Source organism: Mustela putorius, unplaced genomic scaffold, assembly GCF_011764305.1.
Source record: "Mustela putorius furo isolate JIRA1106 unplaced genomic scaffold, ASM1176430v1.1 tig00000127_pilon_pilon_pilon, whole genome shotgun sequence".
In the NCBI taxonomy this organism is placed as follows: domain Eukaryota; kingdom Metazoa; phylum Chordata; class Mammalia; order Carnivora; family Mustelidae; genus Mustela; species Mustela putorius.
In genome coordinates this window covers 12,694,777-12,716,621 of record NW_025421288.1, presented here as the reverse complement: position 1 = coordinate 12,716,621, position 21,845 = coordinate 12,694,777, and the positions used below count along the sequence as shown (strand labels likewise).

At 48.2% G+C, this 21,845-nt stretch overlaps 1 protein-coding gene across 18 annotated transcripts in view; it reads right to left on the bottom strand.

The window, feature by feature from the left end:
- Positions 1-21,845, bottom strand: part of PPP6R3 (protein phosphatase 6 regulatory subunit 3) — a 140,005-nt gene that overhangs the window by 62,153 nt on the left and 56,007 nt on the right. For 16 of the 18 annotated variants that reach the window (XM_045066044.1, XM_045066050.1, XM_045066056.1 and 13 more), the window contains exons 3-6: positions 11,670-11,902; positions 7,151-7,337; positions 3,674-3,811; positions 925-990 (exon numbers count right to left, since the gene is read on the bottom strand). In XM_045066044.1, the coding sequence (XP_044921979.1) occupies positions 925-990; positions 3,674-3,811; positions 7,151-7,337; positions 11,670-11,896 (618 nt within the window). In that variant the 5' untranslated portion in view covers positions 11,897-11,902. The remainder of the gene's footprint in view (positions 1-924; positions 991-3,673; positions 3,812-7,150; positions 7,338-11,669; positions 11,903-21,845) is intronic. The other 2 variants (XM_045066080.1, XM_045066120.1) reach the window with 2 other exon arrangements.

The window sequence follows — 21,845 nt, the reverse complement described above, 5'->3', positions numbered from 1 at the left end:
CAATCACTTCCTTCCCAGAGAGGAGGCTGAGCCGCAGAGCTGTCATGTCTGTAGGCAGAAAGGGCTAAACACGGGCAATCGCACGGGGCTCGGGCTGCGACAGAAGGTGGCAGCAGGAGCAGTGGCAGGGGGTGCCTGAGTGGCTCAGTGGGTTAAGCGACTGCCTTTGGCTCAGGTCATGATCCCAGGAGTCCCAGCTCCATGGGGAGTGTGCTTCTCCCTCTGACTTTCTCTCTCATGCTCTCTCTCTCTCTCTCTTCCTCAAATAAATAAAATCTTTTTTTTTTTTTTTTTTTTTTTTAAGGAGCAGCAGAGCTGGGGCCCTCCTCCACTGGGGCCAATGGCTAGTCCAGGAGACCCCGGGCATCCCCTCAGCACAGAGATCAGTCTGCAAACTGCAGAGCAGCCTCAATCCTATTGCCAAGTCAACCCTCAGCTCCTGGGACAAAGACAAACCTGTCAGTGCCTATGGCCAAGAATGGCCAAGAAGTACGAGTGCCAGGGGCTCAACACTCCACAGCTACAACAGTGGCAAAGATTCTTATGTGCTGCTGCACGGCGCAGCCAGAACAGAAAACAAAGTGCAGATGCGGCCACACCATTTGGGCTAACGATGTGTAGAGAAGGAAAAAGAAGTAGGACAGAGGAGGTCTGTAACAAAAGCAAGCAGATTCAGCTCCAAGCTCCAGAAGATGGTGCTAGAACCAGGGCCTGCTGCTGTCCATGTTTCTGAAAAATATTCTGGCATCAGCAAAATCTAATATTTTTTAAAGCCTTTAGTGATTAGAAAATTGTCAACTTAAAGAATGCCAGATTTTACCTGTCCTCTACCTTCATGCCTCCTACAATTATGCTCTATGCCCAAATAAACACAGTTCCACTTTTTCAAAAAAATCAAGTTTACAGTCACACAAGAGAACTTACATCTTCTTCTTGCGATGGATGAACTATTTCCACAAGTCTCTGGATAATTTGCTCCTCATTTAACCACTGTAAAACACATTGTAGAGGTAATCATAGCAATGCGTGGCTCTTGTTCAAACCCCAATGAAGATTAACATACTTGGAAATATCCATCACATTTTAAGTAGAATGTTACAGGTTTCTCTGGACTTTGAACACTACAGGAAATTAAAAGTCCCCCAAGGAAAATGCCAGTGAATATATTATTTAAACTACAGCCAACACTACCAACTATGCCCCAAATTACAATTCCCACATAAAAAATTCTAACATCAACTTCTTAGACACAGAGTAGTTCTCAAATACTAAGCACTAAAAAGGTCTGTATTTTGTTTGGGGTGTGTGTGTGTGTGTGTGTGTGTAATTCATACATTTTCTGTAAGACAGTATTCACCCTCAGCGTCAGAGGGGCACCTGGGTGGCTCAGTCAGTTAGGAGCCTAGATCAGAGCGCTGGTTGGGATCTCAGGGTCAGTCTCTGTCCTCAGAAGAGTCTGCCTGAGATCCTCTCTCCCCCTCTGCCCCTCCCCACTCCCATGCCTGTGCACGCTCTCAAGTAAACAAATCAATCTAAAAAAAGGAGGGGGGCAGCTTCAGAAAGACTAAGAAAAGCAGTATTTAGTATCAAGCCTCTGGGTTAAAACATATGATGAACTTTCAGACTCCAAAACCAAAACAGCCACAGGAAGCATGGGGGCAGGGCACCACAGCAGTCGAGTTCATGCGCCCCATCAGGAGTTAGTAAAGAGCCAGTATCCTGCTCAGGACAATCTCTTTCTCATCTACAAGTGAAGTACCGCCGTGAATGAAAATAAGAAGAGAAGAAGAACAGGGAGAATAAATTAAATATCAGCTAGCAGAATGTTAGGCAGGAAGAGAAGCAACGTAACAAGGCACTTACAGTCAAGAAAGGACCCCCCCCCAAAAAAAAAAAAAAAACAACTCAGAAACCACCTCAAAACAAAACCCAAAGGTTAAAGGGAAACTAGGGGAAACGGAGGCACGGGGCTGGGTGGCAAGAAATCAAACACAATTTGCTAAGGGCACAGCTGCCTGCTCCTTAAAGAGAACGGTGCCCAAGGAAGATGAAAACAAAGCTACGAGAGGGTACAAAGCTAGAGGTCCAACTTTGTATTTTTAGATCGGTTTCAAAATGGGCATATCAGTCACCCTCCTGGGGATCTTGCCAAAACGCACACTCTGATTCAGTAGGGCAGAGGTGAGACCTGAGTCCCCACGTGACACCTGGGGCCACACTTTAGCCACAGTGTGGTGGAGGGTGGAGAGGGGCCTGACCACCAGGGGAGAAGGAAGGAAACTTTGTGCACTATGAAAGGATCAGCCCCACACTCCTATTGCCTCCACAGCCATTAGTAAGAACCTACGTCGCCATGGCGGGCACCCAAATCTAAGTTTCTAACCACCCTTCCCCTAACCTAACTAAGTCTTTATTAACTGCCTATCACCATATCGCTCCAGAAGAAATGGCGCTAAAATTCAACTCAGAAGTGACAAAAGAATTCTAAAAAACTATACTTAATCACTACTCCCTAGAGCAATCCAAAGGTGACCCCTCCCCTTGCCCTCAACAATCTTTCCTGGAATCTTCAACATCTTCTGAGAAAAGATAGCCACAAAACACACCTAAAAAGAACCAACAACCTTCCTACAGGCAACTCCAGGACATTCACTAGATACCCTCAGCTGGTGTCTTCATGATGACCACGGTTCTCAGGACATCTCTGCCTGGTTCTACAGAGCTAGCCCTGACCGCATTCCCCTCACACAAACACGTGCCTAAGCATGCCTGCTCACCTCAGCAGAACATGCCTTTCCTGGAATACCACCTGATAGGCCCTCCTGCCTCTCCTTCTGGTTCTTCCAGTCTTTAATTAAAATCACCATTTCCAATAAAACTAATTTCAAAGAAATGAGTAGGTGCTAGGGTTGGGGATGGAACGGGATGGGGAAGGTTCTGGAAAAAGGGAGTGAAGAGAATCAGAGAGGAGAAGACAGAAGACAAGAAGAAGAGGCAAAGATGAGAGCCTGTGAGGAATCTCATGTTCAGTTACTCACACTCTCCCTCTTCCCACCCAAATTCCACTTAAGACAGCTCTTCAAGAGGCACACGTATCCTAAAATAACCATCCACCAAAATTTTAAAATCCGTGTGCTTTTGGAAGTAAGCCCCATTCTGCTCTTCTCCTATGATCCTAAGTACCACAAGAGGAACGCTACCCTGACGGCTCCCTTCCTGGAACACGCGTCCTCGCGGCCCTGACCCTGCGGTGCGGTCTCGATCTCAAGAGTGGTGCCTCATGGAATCCCCAGACCAGACTTGCAGCTCCGCATCTCCTGCTCTTTCCACGAGACAAGCTTTAAATGCATTTTCAACCCGTTCCACTGCCCCACTCCCACTGAAAACCAAACGAGCAGGGAGTAAAGGACCGCTCACAAAGAAACACCGCAGGCCCCTCCAGATGCGCACATCTGGGACATGAACCCTGCAAAACCCTGCAAAATCGTAATCTCTTCGTACCTTGGAACCTCCTTCCTTCCCCACCCTGCCCGCCCCACTGAAAGTCCCACCCCCGCCCCGTTTCCCAGACAACCTTCCTCTCCAAGCCCCTGGAATCCCTCCCAGCACCCAGCAGCCCTGCGGGCTCCGGGGCCGCACCCCGCGCCAGTGCAGGGGTCCTGATTCTACTCACGTTCAGCACATCTTGCCTGGGCTGAGGAGGCTCAATGCACGTCAGGAGCCTGAGCAACAAGTCCATGATGGCCGAAGTTCCTATGTGCTTTATGATAAGGTCTACGAAATCACGTTTCTTCTTCAAGAATTCCACAATCTAGAGGAGAACAAACCAAAACTGAAAGACACATAACCGGGGAACCACCACCTTTCCGGCGTAGTCCATCCTGACCCCTCGAACTGCCCCTCTCGAAACCCACCGCTGCCCTGCGTGGAGGACTGGCAGACGCTGAGCTGGAACCAGACGGGAGACCGGGCAGCCGTCTAACTGTGAGCGTACGCAAAACCCCTTGGGAAAAAACCTCAAATTATCACACGTTTCCTCACACAAATACACCATAACAAAGTCTTTTATTTCTGTTCACTTTCATTATTAACTGTCAGAGAGTAAGGATAAATAATTTAATGCCCTAGAGAGAGCCCAAGAACATACCATTCAGCAGCTTATGGACATAAAGCAAGTCCCTCAGACTACACTAAAATGCAGAGTAAATACTCAAAATCCTCATCAGCCCCTAGCAAGTAGGAAAAAACAATTCAAAAACAAGTGTTTTTAAGTCCGTCCTGGCGGCAAGCTCAGCTGCTACACAACATCACGTGTGGCCCGACGTCAACTGCTCGCTAACGAGATGGACACCAGGAGGGTGAGCGTGGAGGAGACGGGAAGCTACACAGGGACCCGAGATGTTACCACTGCCACCTGGGTCTCTCTTCTCTGCAAGAAGAGGCAGAGAGTTCTGTCCTGCACACCCCTGTGGGCCTTCTGCCCATCTGCACCCAGTATCTCTTCAAATATCACGGAAGCAATGTGGCCAGTGTGGCAGCAGCTAAGTCTCAGAGAACCCTCTCGATGCCCTCGAGGAGGGGCTGCCCCACTCGGAGTGCCAGATAGGAAAACCAAGGCACAGGCCAGTGAAGTGTCTTGCCAGAGCCCAACGGTGGCTGGGCTGAAGTTTCAACTTAGATCGGCGTGCCACAAAAGCCACAAACCCTGCCGCCATCCCAGGGATGAAGTCTATGAGCCAGAGATGACAAAAATCGCTTCACGCCCGCCGGCGCAAACAGAGCAGCACCTGTGACCTGCCGCTCCTCTGAACAGGGAGGTAAAATGTGGCAACAAGAGCCTTCGAGAAGTGAGACACAATTAATCCATCACAACTGAGTCACACAGTAGTTGTTACAAGCACAGCGGAGGAGAAAAGAGGAAAAAGCCAGAGATACAGCGTGGTTCTGTGGCGAAAGCACCAGCTCAGGAGGCCAAAGGCACGAACTGTGGCCAGGGCTGCGGACAGTACCACAAGGACAGAGAGGGGTCCCGGAGGGAAGATGACACCGCAGAGATGCTACCGCTTCTGACACCGAAGGAACCCCGCGGCCGGCCGTCCTGGCCTGTGAGCTGAACGACTGCATCAGGGGAGCCAGGCCGGGCCCCCGGTGTCCTCGGTCCCCGCAGCCATACACGGCCTCGCTCACATCTCACGGGACAGAAACCATTTCCGCCCTTAGTCCTCCAACCGAGAAAGGCGCTAGAAGAGCGACGGTGACCGAATCCTCTCATTCTCCTTCCGAGAGCCCTAAGCCAAGAAGCACGCGGAGCCGCCGAGTGACAGGCCCCCCTCTGAGCCCTCCATCGGCAAACGCCAGCGCCCGGGCGCGACACATGGGACCCACAAGGGCAGCGCCAACCCTCAGAGTCCCAGGAGGCTTCGCGTGTTCTCGCTTGTATCAAAGGTACAGTGAAAAGCAGAGCCCCTGAATTTGGGCTCCCCTAGCACAGAGCAAAGAGAAAAACCATGATGCCAGCGGAAGGCCTGTGTCCGTCACAGCTGCAGCCACCTGAAAGGACCAGGACTCGGGCTGGGGACGGTGTGCAAAATCCGCCAGGACGCTCAGCAGCCCCGTCCGTTCTCGCCAGAAGGCAGAAGAGGAAAAGACAGCCTGTACAACAGGAATCGGGATTCGGGGGTTACCCTCTAAGAAAAACGAACCTCGATTCCAATACATCTCGGGGCATAATCCCGCCTAATTAAGAACATAAGTCCAATCTTGTCTAAAATAAAACACGCATCCACTCTGCGTTGGCAAAGGATGGACATGATGGGCCTAAAATAGTTCCATCCCTCCATGTCGGCTGACAGCAAAGGACGGGTCACGGAGCCTGTTTCCCATCGGGGAGGAGCCAGGCCCGGCCGGTTCAACCAACCGCAGCCCTGGCATCGCACTCCGGCGCGTCTATGCGTGCCTGAGCGTTGGAGGCTCTTGCTGTTCCTCGGGTGCCTGTTTCCAAGAGTGGAGCAGAATCTCCCCGTAAGCACACCCTTCTTCACACCAGTGTGCACTAGAGCTGTGACTCTCAAGTCTCAGTGTGCATCAGAGCCATCTAGAAGACTTACTGGAACTCCCAGATGGCCTGGGCGCCCCCCTCAGACAGTCTGACTCATGAGGTGTGAGGTGAGGCTTGCATTTCTGTCAGATTCTCAGGTGGTTCTCACGCTGCTGGTCACGAAACCGTGCTCTGAGAACCACTACACATACGGCAGATCTTTGGAAAATCAATTTCCCAAGTGTGTCTGAGCTGTTCAGGAACAAAACACATGTGAGGGGTCGCGGGGGAGACGGGGAGGAGAGAGTGGGACAGTTCCCTCTACAGTGAAGTAGGGTTTTCTGCCCAGCACTACTGGATGGGAAAGGCAGTCTAAACAGAGACATCTCGAGGCGCCGGGGTGGCTCAGCCAGTGGAGCGTCTGACTCTGGCTCTGGTCATGATCTCAGGGTCGTTGGGATCGAGCCCTACTTGGGCTCTGTGCTCAGCAGGGTGTCTGCCTCTCCCTCTGCCCCTCCCCCGGCTCATGTGCTCGCGCTCTCTCTCTCTCTCTCCCTCGCTCCCTAAAATAAATAAATAAAACCTTAAAATAATAATAATAAAATAAACAGAGACATCTCAAGCTAAACACTTAAGATTTTGAGTGGAATCAAAACAAAATTGTCATCATTTGTATAAACTAATCAATTACATTTACGGAAAAGCTTTTTGATTTACAGCCTCATTTGTGTTGTGCTCATCATTACTGGAAAGAAAAAAAAAACACAAAACAACTGTCGCTTCCCCAGTCACTACAATGCCACTCGCATCTTCGGCCACTCAGTATGAGGCACAGCGCTGCCTTCGCCAGCGGACAGCCCACGCGCTCGTGCTTGCAGCTACTGGTCAAGAGAGGAGACCAAAGTACACTGCTGTGCTGGGCCGTGAGGCGATCCAAAGAGAACACATCAAGCTAGAACATGGTCGTGGATGTGGAGGGCAGTGTTAAGTCTGTGTATTTAAGTACACTCCGCTGCAGAACCTGGACTGAAGGACACTCAGAACACAATTACAGGGGATCGTCTCAGGAGGACAATCAGCCCTAATACTTACCTTCTGGAAAATGGTATTTACCTGTTCTGGTTTTCTGCTGATAAGAATACTGAGCACCTTGCTGAAGAAGCTGGCAAGTAGCGGGTTCAAGGGGGAGTCGTTTAGGAGGAAGCTATATAACCTCACGAGCAGGGACTCGTCTTCCCCCAGCCTATCGTTCATCTGGGAGACATCGGAAGTGAGCAACTCACAAGATATATTTGGGTACCTAGAAGAACAGGACACTCGTGTCATCATCCACGTTAACAGTTCCATTACATAAAGTAGAACACAAATCAGAAATGTTTCCTAAAATTTTGTGAAAAATAACAAAATCACCTCTGGGAATTAGAAAATCATTTCAATCCATTCTGTCCAACCTCTAGATTATAGTGAATTTTCTACGGTATCTAAAAACTTACTTCTAAAGCAAGCTTCTACAGGATACACTTTCCCTAACAAAACTAGAGCACACCTAGGGCTCAGGAGCACGGGGAGGCCGCACCTCTGGCCACAGCCGTCAGCAGCAGAGCTTGCAACACAACCAGCGCCTACAGGACAACGGTGGGGGATGCTGGTTTCCAGGAAACTGCACTACGTACGGCACCCTGTAAGTTCTCCAGACACATTCTGGTTCCAAGACCCGCCACCTCTGTCTTCACAAGGCTGCGAGTCTGGGAGGGCCTGTACTACTGCACCTAAGAGAATCACTGCTGTGACGTAGGAAGCAGAGAACAAGACATCAGCCTGAGTCACCAAGGAGGAGAGCGGCGCGCCAAACACCAGCTCGGCACGCCTGCCTTCCTGGGTCTCCCAGGGATCCGCCCGGCGTCAGGTCTCACTGCTGTGGACACGGAGCTCTTCCGCAGACCGCACAGCCCTGGGAACAGCTGCAGCCCTGAAGGCCTGCTTGCCGCTGACCACCAGAGCACTCTTCTCTGACATCAGACAGCGAATCCGCCTCCTCCGCTCACTCCTCTTGTCACATTTTCTCTTCTGTTTTCAACAGCAACAAGTGCAGACTCCAAGGCCGGTCCAACGATGCTCTCCGCCACCCCCAAGTTCACGTCTCTGCTCTTAATTCCTCCCCGTCAAGCAGCCAGGATCCAGGACCAACTAGTCCTCTGCAGTGGCAAGTCAAGGCTGGCCGGACAGGGACGTGACAAAACAGCGACAAGTTGCTATCGGACAGGCGAGGGCTGTTGCCTGGAACCCAGACAACAGCCCTCGAGGCATCCAAGACAAACAAGGCGGCCTGCCGTGAGGCCCCTGGCTCAAGAGGCCACCAGCCACAAACCAGAAGGCCGCAGCCGCCGAGGGGGTCTGCCATGAGGTCGGAAGATAGAGCAGTACGTACGTCCCCACGTGAACCTCGGCAGGGAGGAAGAGGACGGAAAAGAACAAACCGATGTGGCAGGTCTATGTGCACGAAGAACGTATTATCTAAGAGCTTTCTTCTGAGGCTCAAATTAAAGTCCGTCTTTCTTTCTTTATGGCACACGTGGGCTCGAGGAGGCTGTAACACAGAGGCACCACGATGCCAGCGGCGGGCTAACGCAGCAGCTGCAGGTGTGGCTTCTGGGCGGTCACCACCTAGGTCCAGACCGTCTCTTCCACTTACAAGCCACATCACCTTGAACAAGTTACTTAACCTCCCTGGCCTCCGTTTCCAAGTCTGTAAAATTAACACAGTAGCCTTTACCTCGTGGGGAAGGATAATACAAAATACTGAGAAGGAGGCCCGAGAAGAAGGAAAGCTCGCTGTTTTTATTCCTCTTTATTTTCCACTTCATAAAACTTCCAAGATGCTGGTTTGGGGGCTGGGGGTGCACTGTCTCAACTGCCCCATCGGAAACTGCTGGCAAATAAAGCGCCGGTAAACCACGTTGCGTACGGTATCGTCTCCAAATCCTGACACACAAGGTCCGGAACAGGACATGGGCATTTAGAACATCTTTTTCACGGGTTTTTCAGGTATTTTTCCAGTGACTGAGACACATGATCTAGATAATGCAGCATGCATATGGGGCCTGGGTACTATACGTAGGGCTCAAAGTCCCGGTTCCGAACAGGCTGGCATTCCTCTCTCCTTAAACTTAGAGAAGCTTCTAACACACCCAGAGACCCCCTCCCCATTTCACTCTGCCTCTCCCGCTGCATGCTCTGACCTCGCCTCCTTTGTGGTGACAACCTGGAAGCAATCAGAAGAGACTACCCCACAACGTGCATCTAGGCGCCTCCCTCCTCCCTCCCCACAGAGCCCACTGCTCCCAAAGCCGCCCTCCACCGTCCTTTGGATCGCCGGCTTCCCACCTGCTCTGGCGCACCACATCCCCGGAGGGCCCTCCCTCTGGCCAGCAGCTCCCGCCACACTGCATGGCTCTCGGCAGCACACAAACGTGCCGCCAGTTGCCCCACCAGGGATAAAAACGCCACTGTACCTCTCCCGACTCGATCTGCCTACAGCACACTTTCTCTCTCTGCTGCTTTCCCGGGAGACTCTAGAAAGAACGGTCTCTGCTCGGTGGCCAGTACTTCCTCAGAGGCATTCCGGCCAGGCTCTTGCCTCCAGCACTCCAGAGAACTACAGTGATGGGCCACATGCTCTGTCAAGAGCGCCCCCGACCTGCCTGTCCCGGCTCTCCTTCCCGAGGCCTGGCTCCCTTCGGCTTTCGGGGCGGCAGTCCCCTGCAGTCCCTCTATAGGAACCTCAACCCAACCAACAGCATCTTAGCTTTAGGACTGATTATACTACAAGGACCTATTCTCAAAGTTCCGTTAGTTCAATTTAGAACTGAGATATCTGTCATTAAGATTAAAAAGGTGGGTGCAAAATGACAAATGTTTAATACCTTGTATATGATCACTTAGGACAGTGATGAATTCAGCCCACGTGTAATTAATATAAAGTTATGAGACACAAAACACAGCAATCACTCTATCCCCAGACTAGAAGCACTAGTCTACATTTCCTGAGGTGATCACAGATCAATCTCAGCCCCGGAAAGCTTTCAGATCCCACCTGCTGGCACCCTCCATGGATCCAGCCGGGGGTCTCTAACCTGGCCAGAAGTGCAGCAGAGCTCATCTGCCCAGTGCAAGTCACGGACCCTCAAAATGGGGCCACCCACAAGGCTGTGTGTCCAGGGAGGCCCGCCTGCTCTCGCAGCCTCAAAGGGAGCACAAAAATAGCACGGGCCAAGGCAATACTACAAAAGACATGACCACTTTTTGGTGAAATAAGCACCATCCCTAAGGTGTGATGTGCCTATTCTTCTTAAAGAGGTATTAGCTTCACTCAGCTGCTGAGGAAACCAACCGTGGAAGGGTAACCCCTTTGGCTCAAATTCTCTAAGAGGGGACCGTGACCCCCCTTCAGGTGGGCTGGACACAGAGCCCACAGCATCCCGACTCCCACCAGGATAAACCCCGCGACAAGCCGCACCCACACGTCCTGGGTCACTGGGAAGGGACTCCTAGAGCAGCCCGGTGTGGGTCTTCCGGGGCATGGGAGGATGCTGGTCTCCCCGCTGCCGCATTCCTTTCCTCCTCTGGTTTAGGGCACTTTTGAGTGGAGGCTGTCGCTAATGCTCGCTGTCCATCTTAATGGCCAGCAGAGGACACAACCTCGCCTATCTGAAAGCCCAAGCTACCAGTAGCCTGAAAGCATTAGTAAGTTTTACTTCCCGGACAGCAAAATTCTCCCATAAAGAAAGAAAAAGATACCTGAAAAAGGGAAGAGGCTAGGGGAGAAAGGGCAAAGAAAAATCCACCAAAAGCTTTAATTCTTCCGATTCCATTAAGTTTTTATTTAACGCTTGATATTAATGACTTTCTGTTCCTGCATCTCTCCCATTTTCTGGGGAGGAGGAAAAGAGCCCAGCGCAGAGGGAGACGGTCCACTGCACCCGCAGTACCTGACACGCGCGTCGAGTGCTCACAACGGGTTTCCAACCATGGCCGGTCCGAGGGTCGTAAGAGACGGTGATGAAGCCCCTAACCACCTGCCTCCCCCACCCCCGCACGACTGCTCAGCGGTGAGCAGGAGAGACCAGTGAGGAGGACATAAACGCTCTGTGGTGACCCCAGGTGCTAGCCACTTAAATTTACCTCCACTGACGTTCACCAAGACCCACTCCCTTATCTTAACAAAAGCCCGAATTTCTTGTAGCAGTGACGGTCTTCATAACCCTGGCTCTGGCTTAGATTTGCCAGGTGATCTGGGGCAGGAACATCATCTCTATCTTCCTACTTGCAAAGAAGAGAAAATACTTACTTGAATCGTCTTACTATTTTCAGAAACTTCATCACTGTTTATAAAGCACTTTGCCCTTCCACAAAGCCTTCTAACTGCAATTTAGAATGCTCATTTTAAAAACCCTATGATTTCACTGGACTCGGTTCTAGAAGGGATTAAATGCTGCACTGAGTCTGTCACTCAGGACCATCTTAACACTCTACACAGTCTACAACAGCCCTGGGGAATTGCCAAAAGACAAGCGTAATATTCTACCCCCACTTCACTTCACCCCACCCTAAAGAGAAGATTGAATTTTCTTACTTGTATCTGATCTTTTCATCCATGTCTTGAGGTGGTTCTTCTATAATGAATGAGACTAAATCTTCGAGACATTCTGCTTTTAACAGAAACTCTATAAGTTTGCGGTTCTGAGCTTTACATTCCTGTAAAACATCTTCCTCATCCATTAATTCCTTCAGTGTTACATCTTCTCTTTCTAGAAGTGTGTCTATGTGGGATGATGAATGAAGATCAAATTTCCAAAACATGCTGGTCTAAACAAAATGCAGAGAGTATTTCAAATAAAATTTCACATATTAATTTTTCAAATTTCAGTTGAGTTTTACAATCTAAAATGCCAACTTGAGTCATATAAGTAAAATAAGTGTCATATTGAACCTATAAAATACTTTCTAAATAAGTAAAATCAGCAGGATTTTTCTTTCTCAGAAAATAGTTTTATTGATTAAAAAAAAATTCTGACTTAAATGCTTAAACTTGGGATGATTTTAACCTAAAAAATTAACCCATCCACACTCTGTTGAGAATTCATCACTGGCAGGGGCGCCTGGGTGGCTCAGTCGGAGAAGTGTCTGACTCTTGATCTCCGCTCAGGTCTTGATCTCATGACTTCATGAGTTTGAGCCCCATACTTTAAAAAAAAAAAAAAAAAGAATTTAATGCTGGAAAAGCAAGAAAGTAAACCCTTTCCTACAGTTGAAGAACACATTCTTACACATAAGTAATATCTTCAAGCAACAAATGACAAGCACTGTGACCTAAGTACCTAGTATTCGTCAGAATACTTAAGAATTAAATAAATCACCACCACAAACTAGCACTTTCAGCCACTAAGAGCACTTTCACAGGTCAAAGTCTGAAAACCATAAAATGATAAAATCTGTGCCATTCTTAAAAAAGAAACTAAACTAAAACCCCACTGTCGACGACTGAGGGAAACCAGCACCCTCAGTTGTCAGGAGGACCGCTGGACGTACACTGGACGGTAAGGGGCCACAGACACACTCTTCTTCCTCTCCCTCCCACCTTCCTCAGCAGCGAAAACAGGAAGTTTGCTTTCTTCAAGTTACAGAGTTAGGAGGGTCCTGACCGGTCACAACAAGAAACAGGAAGCACAGGAGTCACGACGTCATCTGCAGCTGCCATGACGAGACACGCTCAAACGCCACTTCTGAGCAGCACAGGGCAAGGCGACAGCATCAAACAGAAGTCCTGATGAGGGACAGGACTACTCACAAGTCACTCCTATCTGCCAAAGATGCGCACCGCAGAACACCAACTCAGGGTCTGGAAACACACATTCTCACTTCATGTAACGCCCAAACCCACGGGTCAACGGCAGCCCTACTGTCCACGCAGCAGACCGGCTCCTGGTACCATCACCACCAAAACACGTGTGACAAGCTACACACGTCCAGGTGAAATGCTGTGTTGGGAGAGCCTAGGTGGAAGGAAGGAAGCTGCACAGGTCATAACCTATGGAGAGCACACATACATTTTGAGAAATACTCATTTTTGCTAAATCAACCATACTAGGAGATCAGGTATGAATATACCCTGATTTAGTATTTTCATGAACATCTGTTCAAAAATTTTTTTTAAAAAATTGGAGATTGTGGAGGGCAAACTTTATGTATAGAGCCAGTCATACTGACCGATCCAGGAACAGAAGACAGACGCGCGCCACGGCAGGTGACTCAAGGGCGTGCAGAAGTGTATGCACTTCGCGTGACTTCACTACTGCATACACAATCGCAGAGTTTAAAATATAAGCCAAGTTTTAAGGGATCTTAAAAAAAAAAAGAGGACCCCTTAAGGGAAAAAGTTTCAGGTAAGATTATGAAATGTGGTGTTATAAAAGTTGTCCCTGCTCCAAAAAAAGAAAAAAGAAAAAAAAAAAAAACTTCAAATGTTTCAAAAGACACACAAAGCAACATGCTCACATCAAGTCTGCAGCGACAGGAAGACACAGTAAGCAGTGAGCAGCTGCTTCGACAGCTCACCTAGCCCAGAGCGGCAGTGCCGCACTCCAGGGGAACCTGCGCACAGACAGGCTTGCCACAAAGCTCAGCAAATGACACGAGTACACAGCACAGCCACCTCTCTCCTCTTAATGATCAGGCCATTAATTATGTACCAAAGACATCACAGAACACGCTAAAAAAGCAGGGTCACAGGTTCTCACACGGTGAGCAACCGCCCACATGCGAGGTCTCTCACCTTCAAGACCAGGAGCAGGCGGAGAGCTCCCTGGGAGCATAACACTTTGGTTAGTGAAGGACAAACACAAGTTCAAACACAAGAGCAACCTACTCCTACTTCTGAGGCAATTACCAAGGCCAGAAGAGCAGGGGTGGTGTATTCCTGACAAGAATGCAACTTTAGGGAAGAAGATGGTGGAAAAACCATAAATGCTATTTTGGTTTTCAGATTGCGGAAAATGGCCAACACACGAAAGAGACGTTATTATGCCATTTTAACCTCATCAAACAGGGAGGGAAAAAAGGCACAAAGCTAGCAAAGGTAACTCCAAAGGAGGAAAGAAAGCAGCTTTCCAGAGTGACACTGTCAGCACAGCCTCCAATGCTTCCGCTGGAGCAACGTGGCTCATTTATCTGGGAGTTTGAAACTGCAAACCCTAAAAGCAGCACGGTCTACCCCTCTGCCTCCTCCTCGCTACCGAAGCGTATGAGGACGCAGACAGCTGTGTTCACGCAAAAACACAGGCCACATTTGGACTCCACACGCATACTAATCTGCACTATTTATAAGGGGAGATGTGGGCACCTGGGCAGGGAGTGGAGCTCCAGTGCAGCTCGAGGAGCAAAAGTTCCTTAGAGAACCCCAAAAACCTCATCGTCCATGTCTGCACACCTTGTCTTCAAGGTCAATCATGGAAATTTTGACCTTGGGATGTCTACAAATTGACAGAAGAGTTCCTTTTACTTATTTTTTTTTAAATTTTTAAAAAGATTTTATTTATCCACCAGAGAAAGAGATACAGCAGAAGCAGTGGGAGCGGCAGAGGGAGATGCAGGCTCCTCACTGAGCAAGGAGCCTGGTGTGGCACTGGATCCCAGGACCCTGGGATCATGACCTGAGCCGAAGGCACACACTTAAACGACTGAGCCACACAAGATGTCCCGATCGCACTTACTTTCCCATGCTCCACTGACATCAGGTCAGACTGTGCTTATTCCGGCCTGTAAATCAAATTTCTAATCATCTAACGGAAGTCTCTCCACCTGAATTCAGAAAACTGGACACAGTTAATAATTCAGCCTGAAGTATTTTTTTAAAAATAGTCACCAAAAAAGCAGTACGCTTTTTTTAAGGGCACCTGGGTGGCGCAGTTGGTTACATGTCTCTTAGTTTCGGATCAGGTCATGATCTCAGGAATCTGAGATCCAGCTGGGCGTCCTGGTTCTGCTCAGCGCCAGTTGGCTTGTCCCTCTCCTCATCCCCCACCCCCGCTGCACCCTCCCCCTGCACCCACATGTACGCTCTCTAAAATAAATAAATCTTTAATAAATAAATAACGTGGTATGCCTTTTTGGGGCACCTGAGTGGCTCAGTTGTTGAGTGGCTGTCTCTTGATTTAGTCTCAGGTCATGACCTTGGGGTCCTAGGATTGAGCCCCCCTTTCAGCATCAGGCTCCGTGCTCAGCTGGGAGTCTGCTTCTCTCTTTCTCCCTATGCTCCCCCTACTCATGTGCACACACTCTCTCTAAAATCAATAAATACATCCTAAAACATAAAGTAGTATGCCTTTTTTATTTTTGTAATCCCATACAGAAAGGCAAAGTATAATGAAAAACACTAAGAAATCAATTACACAAAAGCCAAGTTGATTATCAAGCCCTTAACAATAAACAAGATAAACACTCACATCCATCAAGTGGAAACTATAACTGCCCACAAACTAGATAAATCCTCAATTACAGATCAGAATATAATCACATCAATGTAGTACAAGTAAAAACTGACTCCCCGAATTTCAACCTTATAAAAGTAACTCATTAAATACCGGATTTATAAGAAGACTGATAATTAGCCATGATGACTTAAGAGCAGGAGTCGGCAAACTGCAGCCCACAGACCAGATCCCGCCCGCAGCCTGCACACTAAGAATGGTTTAGATATTTTTAAAGGGTTGTTTTAGGAAAAGAGAAGAGAAGAATGTGTGACAGAGACCGAATGTGGCCCGCAGAGCCTGAAATATTTACTACCTGGTCCTTTACAGAAGTTGAGTGTCCCTGGCTCAGAGGGCAATCAGGTTTCCACTGACTCTAACTTTCTTCCCTCCCGGCTATCTCTGAGACGACATGGGTGTCCACCCAGCGCCTTCGCAGCCCACCCGGTAGGGTGCGGTCACAGGTTGCTGGCCCAGATATCTACAGACCCATTTTCCTTTCCCTAGGAGCTTACAAAGACCACGCTCCCAACTTCTTGGGCAAGTAGGTACTGCCACATGACGATGTCTTCCCACTGTGCCATAAACCATAAAAACCTCCATGCACTCTCCTCTGCATCTGGCTGGATGTCCAAGACAAAAAAGGCTCTAAGTGATGGCAGAGCCAAAAAATGGAAGGTGCTTCCACATCTCCAAATCACCACCAGGAAGCAAGCTGCCAGCCAGCCTCAGGGCCTACTGTGTTACCATGAGCCGCCATGTAGCTGGTCTGTGCGCTCCGGCAGTTTGCAGCATGTCCTACCTGACCAGCCAGCTCCTCTGAACCCCAAGCCTGTGACTTCCTGTTTTATTATACTTATTTAAGCATGAGAGCAGGAATTTTTCAGCAACTATTTAAAAATGCCTAAGTCCTTTCATTTTTCACCATCCTGAATTAGAATAGCATTTTTAAAAATCAGAACACTTTGAAATACGCATTTCCACTGCATTTTCTTTAAACTGGGTACGTTACAAACTTAAAAATAAAATAAAACCACAGTAGACTCCTTAAGCAAACATGTATTTTATCTTTTGGCCAAAAAGCAAACTGACCGGAAATGAATAGCACCAGAATATTAAGTTACTCTAGCTTCTACTCATGTCCTTTGAAGTAAACAAGCTAGGTATGAACTAACAGTTACAAAGTTCAACCAGGGCCCTGTGGTAAAATGGAGTCCTTTAAAATATACAACTAAGATACTCAGAAAAACTGAAAAGGGCCAGCACTTCAACCACTAGTTTTTACTTAATATAAATACACTGTGAAGTTCATACCCTAGCTATACCTCAATAGGATTTAGGGATAAAAAGGCATAGAATTTTTTACAGTAAACCAAATCACCAGCTTTTCTATTAACAAGACCAAGAGGGAAATGGTAAATAAAACCAAACCATCTTTCTTCAAAATCCCTGAGTTGTTTTGTTTCTTTGGGTTTGGGGTTTTGTTTGTTGCTGTTGTTTTTAGATTTTTACTTATCTATTTGAATCTTTTTCTTTTTAAGATTTTATTTACTTGACACAGAGAGCACAAGCAGCGGGAGCGGGAGAAAGAGACTCCCCAGTGAGCAGAGAGGCCGACATAGACTCGATCCCAGGACCCCGGAATCATGACCCCAGCCAAAGGCAGAAACTCAACCAACTGAGCCACCCAGGTGTTCCTACTTATTTCTTTAAGACAGAAAGAGTGAGCGAGCAAGCTGGCGCTCACATGCACAGTGGGGTGGGAGAGAGAGTCTTAAGTAGACTCCGCACTGAGTGTGGGCTTGATCTCACGACCCTGAAATCCAGACCTGAGCCAAAACCGAGAGTCAGATGCGCAACCAACTGAGGCACCCAGGCGCCCCCTCAGAGTTGTTTTGTAAATTGGATTAAGTGGCTTGCAAGCAGGGTTTTCTCTAAAAGAGCTGAAGGTCAGGCAGGTGGGTCACTGGGGAGTGACCTGTCAGCTTGCCACAGAAGGCCTCCACTGTGCTCTGCACGCCCCAGAACTCAAGACACAGGTGAAAACGACCATCCAACATGCACAAAACAGGACCAAAGGATCCATAAACCTATTTAGTTCAGACCTGCCATTTAATTAACGGTCTTCTAAGATTACTGAAATACTTTCCCTCTTGGAAGCAAAATCTGGGCCATGGTACCTTTAATTCAAAGCAGTGAGGCAGTAACACTGTTTCTGGGGGAAACGGTGCCATCCTATCTGTGACACAGGAACTAGTACAGTCAGGCGGTTAAATTCTCTGTAAAGGTATGAGAACATCAGACCCTCCGATTAATTTTCCAGGGTGCCGCCTACACAGAATATTCAAAAAGGTCCCAAATGTGGTACATATGTACACCACCTACAACCACTTGTTTTCATCAAATAAACATCACTTCCTCCCCAGCCCTGTGAGGACTGTTAAGCATCTACACGGACCCAGATTCCCATGCTGGCTCCACTACTGGCTGGCCCTGAAGTCTTGCGAAAGGTAATCTCAGTATCCTCACCAAGCAAACTGGTCGTGAGTCGTCGCTGAGAAAGGCCTGGCACGGGAACTGAAAGGCAGAGGTACCACGACAACAGGAAGTGCCCATTTGTGCAACAAGCATGCCCCCCCCCACAAGCGTGCAACGTTTAAACCAGTGCCCCCACCAAACGTTCACAGGCACAGGGAGCACATAGGGTCTCGTGATAAAAAAGTCACAGCTTCAGACATAGTAAACTCGGGATCAGGCCCAAGATTCTTGTCTCTAGCAAATCCCCAGACACTGCTGTTCCTGCTGCCCTGGGTTTAAACTATTGCTGATCATCTGCAACAAATTGCAATAAGCACATTCAAACTAATTACACAGCCGTGAGACACAGAGAAAAGCATATGATGCAAATATGTGACTATGTTATTTATTTCAGAAACTCCCTGTGGACAAGCTGATACCACAGGGCTTTCTTTGGACATGACAGATGTAGAATGCAACATACTGTATCACTTTCTAACAGGAGCCCAGAAAGAATGATAGGACAAATGCAGTGGAAGATAAACCAGCAGCTCTCTGAGGGGAGATGCTGCTGATCGCCTGCCTACAAATGACAGAAGCAAGCTGAGGGAACGACAAGGAAGAGCGTTAATGAATTTAAAACTCAAACTCTTCTATTCCTAAGAACTGTGCTTGAAGTTAGCAAAGTTCTCTCCCACAAGAAGCTGTACTCCCTGAAACCTCCACCGCACACTACTGTTCACCGTGGAACATCTGGATGCAGGGCTGGTTGGGCCCAAGGCAAAACATTCAAAGATTCAAAAGAAGATTCCAAGATTATTAAGAATTTCTGAGCTTATGAGGAACAGCTGAGCATGAAAGCAAACACTTCTGATCCTGGGGCCCTGAGACCACATGGGCGGCACATGCATGAAGACGGCCTGTCCACGCCATGTCACCACCGACCCCGCTGGAACAGCCAAGATCCCATGTCCTAAGTGAGTATCCGCGAGTGTCAACTCCTCCTGTTTCACAGCTGCAGTCCCTCCAACACGCGGAGTACAAGCCACAATGGGAGAAGGAGCAGCTGCTTATGTCCAAAACAACACAAAAGGGAAGACTTAATCTCTAAGATTAATCTCTATAGATTAATATTTTTTCTACTTATGTATGCGATGAAGGGAGTATCTGTAATAGATTTCTCATGATCTCAAACAAAGGTGTACAAGCATGTACTGTCAGAGTTCAGAACCCTGTGCCCTGGGGTACACTCCTCCCCAGGCCCCTGGCTCCCGGCTGCTGGAACAGAGCGGGCGCCACCTACCGGCTTGCCTGGCCCTGCCCGACAGAAACAGCACCACACGCACCGCATGCGCCCGTGATGAGAGCTATGTGTAGGTTTCAAGCCACATCAAAAAAGTAAAGGAAATGCTACATTAATGTTAATAGTATACTTTATTTAACCTCACACATCCAAACATTATTATTTCATTTCAACATGTAATTCTTCTGGTAAGTCTTCAAAATCTGGGTGTATCTTCCACTTACAGCTCATCTCCACTTGGACCAGCCACACTCTATGCACAAGAGTCATACGGGGCCAGCAGCTGCTGTCCTGAGCAAGAGAGTTCTACTTACAGATTACTACAATTATGATTCAGAGTTTCTCTCCTGGTACTAAAATAACCACCCTCCCCCCAATCTCCTTCCACAGCCAAAGTCAACAGTTAACCACCTTTTCCACACAGGGCTAATGTGGGGTTGGTGAGGAGAGATTATGGGCCAAGTTTTTCCTTTCTTCTAATGTAAACATACATGAGAAATCGTGTTTATTCTTACACATATAAAGCAATTTATATAGTCTTCAACTTAAAAAAGTAGGTCACAAGAAAACTAGAACTGCTTTTGGCCTCTAATATCCAGAAATATTTGTAGGAATTAAAAGGGCTCGAATCAGGAGGGCCATAGGCAGCTCACTACTGGTTTCAATACACACCACCAAACTGTAAAATAGGGGCAGGTCTCTGGGAATTTCATTTTCTTTTTTTTTTTTTTTTAAAGATTTTATTTATTTTGACAGAGAGAGAGAGAGAAATCACAAGTAGGGAGAGAGGCAGGCAGAGAGAGAGAGAGAGAGAGAGAGAGGAGGAAGCAGGCTCTCCTCGGAGCAGAGAGCCTGACGTGGGGCTCGATCCCAGGATCCTGGGATCATGACCTGAGCCGAAGGCACAGGCTTTAACCCACTGAGCCACCCAGGTGCCCCACGGGAATTTCATTTTCTAAACTAACTCAAAAATACTATAGGGGCACCTGGGTAGCTCAGTCGGATGGGGGTCTAACTTGCTTTTAAGCTCTCATAGGCCATGGGACTGAACCTCACACTGGGCTCTGCGCTCAGCCAGGAGTCTACTTGAAGATTCCCTCTCCCCCCACTTTGCCCATCCCCCTCTCTAAAATAAATAAAAATGAATTTTAAAAAATGCCTAGAACACTCAAATACATTGGGAAACAATGTTTCATCAATGTAAAAAAAAAAAAAAAAGACACTAGACTCCCCATCATCTTGGAGTAAACTGAACCTTCACGGTCCCCATTTAGATTGAAAACAACTTACTTATTCCAGAAGCAGCAGGCATAGTTACTCCAGCCTCTGGTCAAGTTTACAAGCAAGCCGGGAACAGGACGTACTGGACAAATCGAGCTGCTGAAAGGCGGCGCACACTGGCTCCCGTCCTCCCGCCAGCATCCAGATACCTGTTATATCAGGACACCCTGGGCCTGGATGCAGGTATTGGGGAACTCAGCTGGGCAGCATCTGACAAGACCCAAAGGGGGAAGTGCCGGGCTCGGAGGGTGGGGGGCTGCTCGCTGGGCACACCGGAAGCCGCCTGCCACAAGAAGGGGGCGGGGGCAAAGCACCGCTACCGGGAGCGCGCAGTGCCACTGTGAAGGGAGGTCACTTCCGCACTGTTCACGAACATAAACCTCCTCCTCTCAGCAAAGCTGAACGCCGACGCAGAGGTTCTAACTCTCCCACGAAGAGGCAGAGACATGGAACACAAAGAGTAACAGAGGGACTCTGAGGGCAGCTCTGGCTCAGCACCACGGGAGAAGATGACAGAGGACGGGCAAGGGCAAGTCCACCCGTGGCTGCTTCTGCATTTCCTACTGGTGCCCTCCTCCAGCCCCTCCCAAAGGCTGGACTCATTAAATCCAAGATCACAGTGCCTATTAGAGATACATATTTCTCTAGAGGAAAGGCAACTCTGAGCCACTTTCATTGTATTTGCTTTGTAACTTTGTAAAGAAGCACTGTAACTGCTTCTTCCAAAGAATATGTCAAAGGCAATGACATTTCTACCACCCAGATATTCCAGAATCATTTTTACTTTGTAATTCTTTGATATGTCAGACTTTCTTTGAGAGTAATAAACAAAGGAGTCAATTCCATTTATTATGTGTTATATTAACCAGCAGGTACTCTGAATGCAGGAATACTACGATAAACGATCCCTACCCCTTGAAAATGACAATAAAACGGAGAAAAGAAAACAACGAAGAGAAAAGAACAAGAAGAAGAACAGGAGAATGAAAGGTATCAACTCCAAGCCTATTCCGTAGGAAGGGAGCTCCAGAGAGGGGAGCCTGACAAGAAAGACTTCCTTATACACAAGGCCCTGAAGACAGGCAGGGTTCAGTAGGTGATGCTACAGCAAAAAGTGATCCGGGTCAGCAGATACAGGTCTGCAAGCACAGAGAACAGGAGAGAGGTTTCCAGGAGCTTCAGG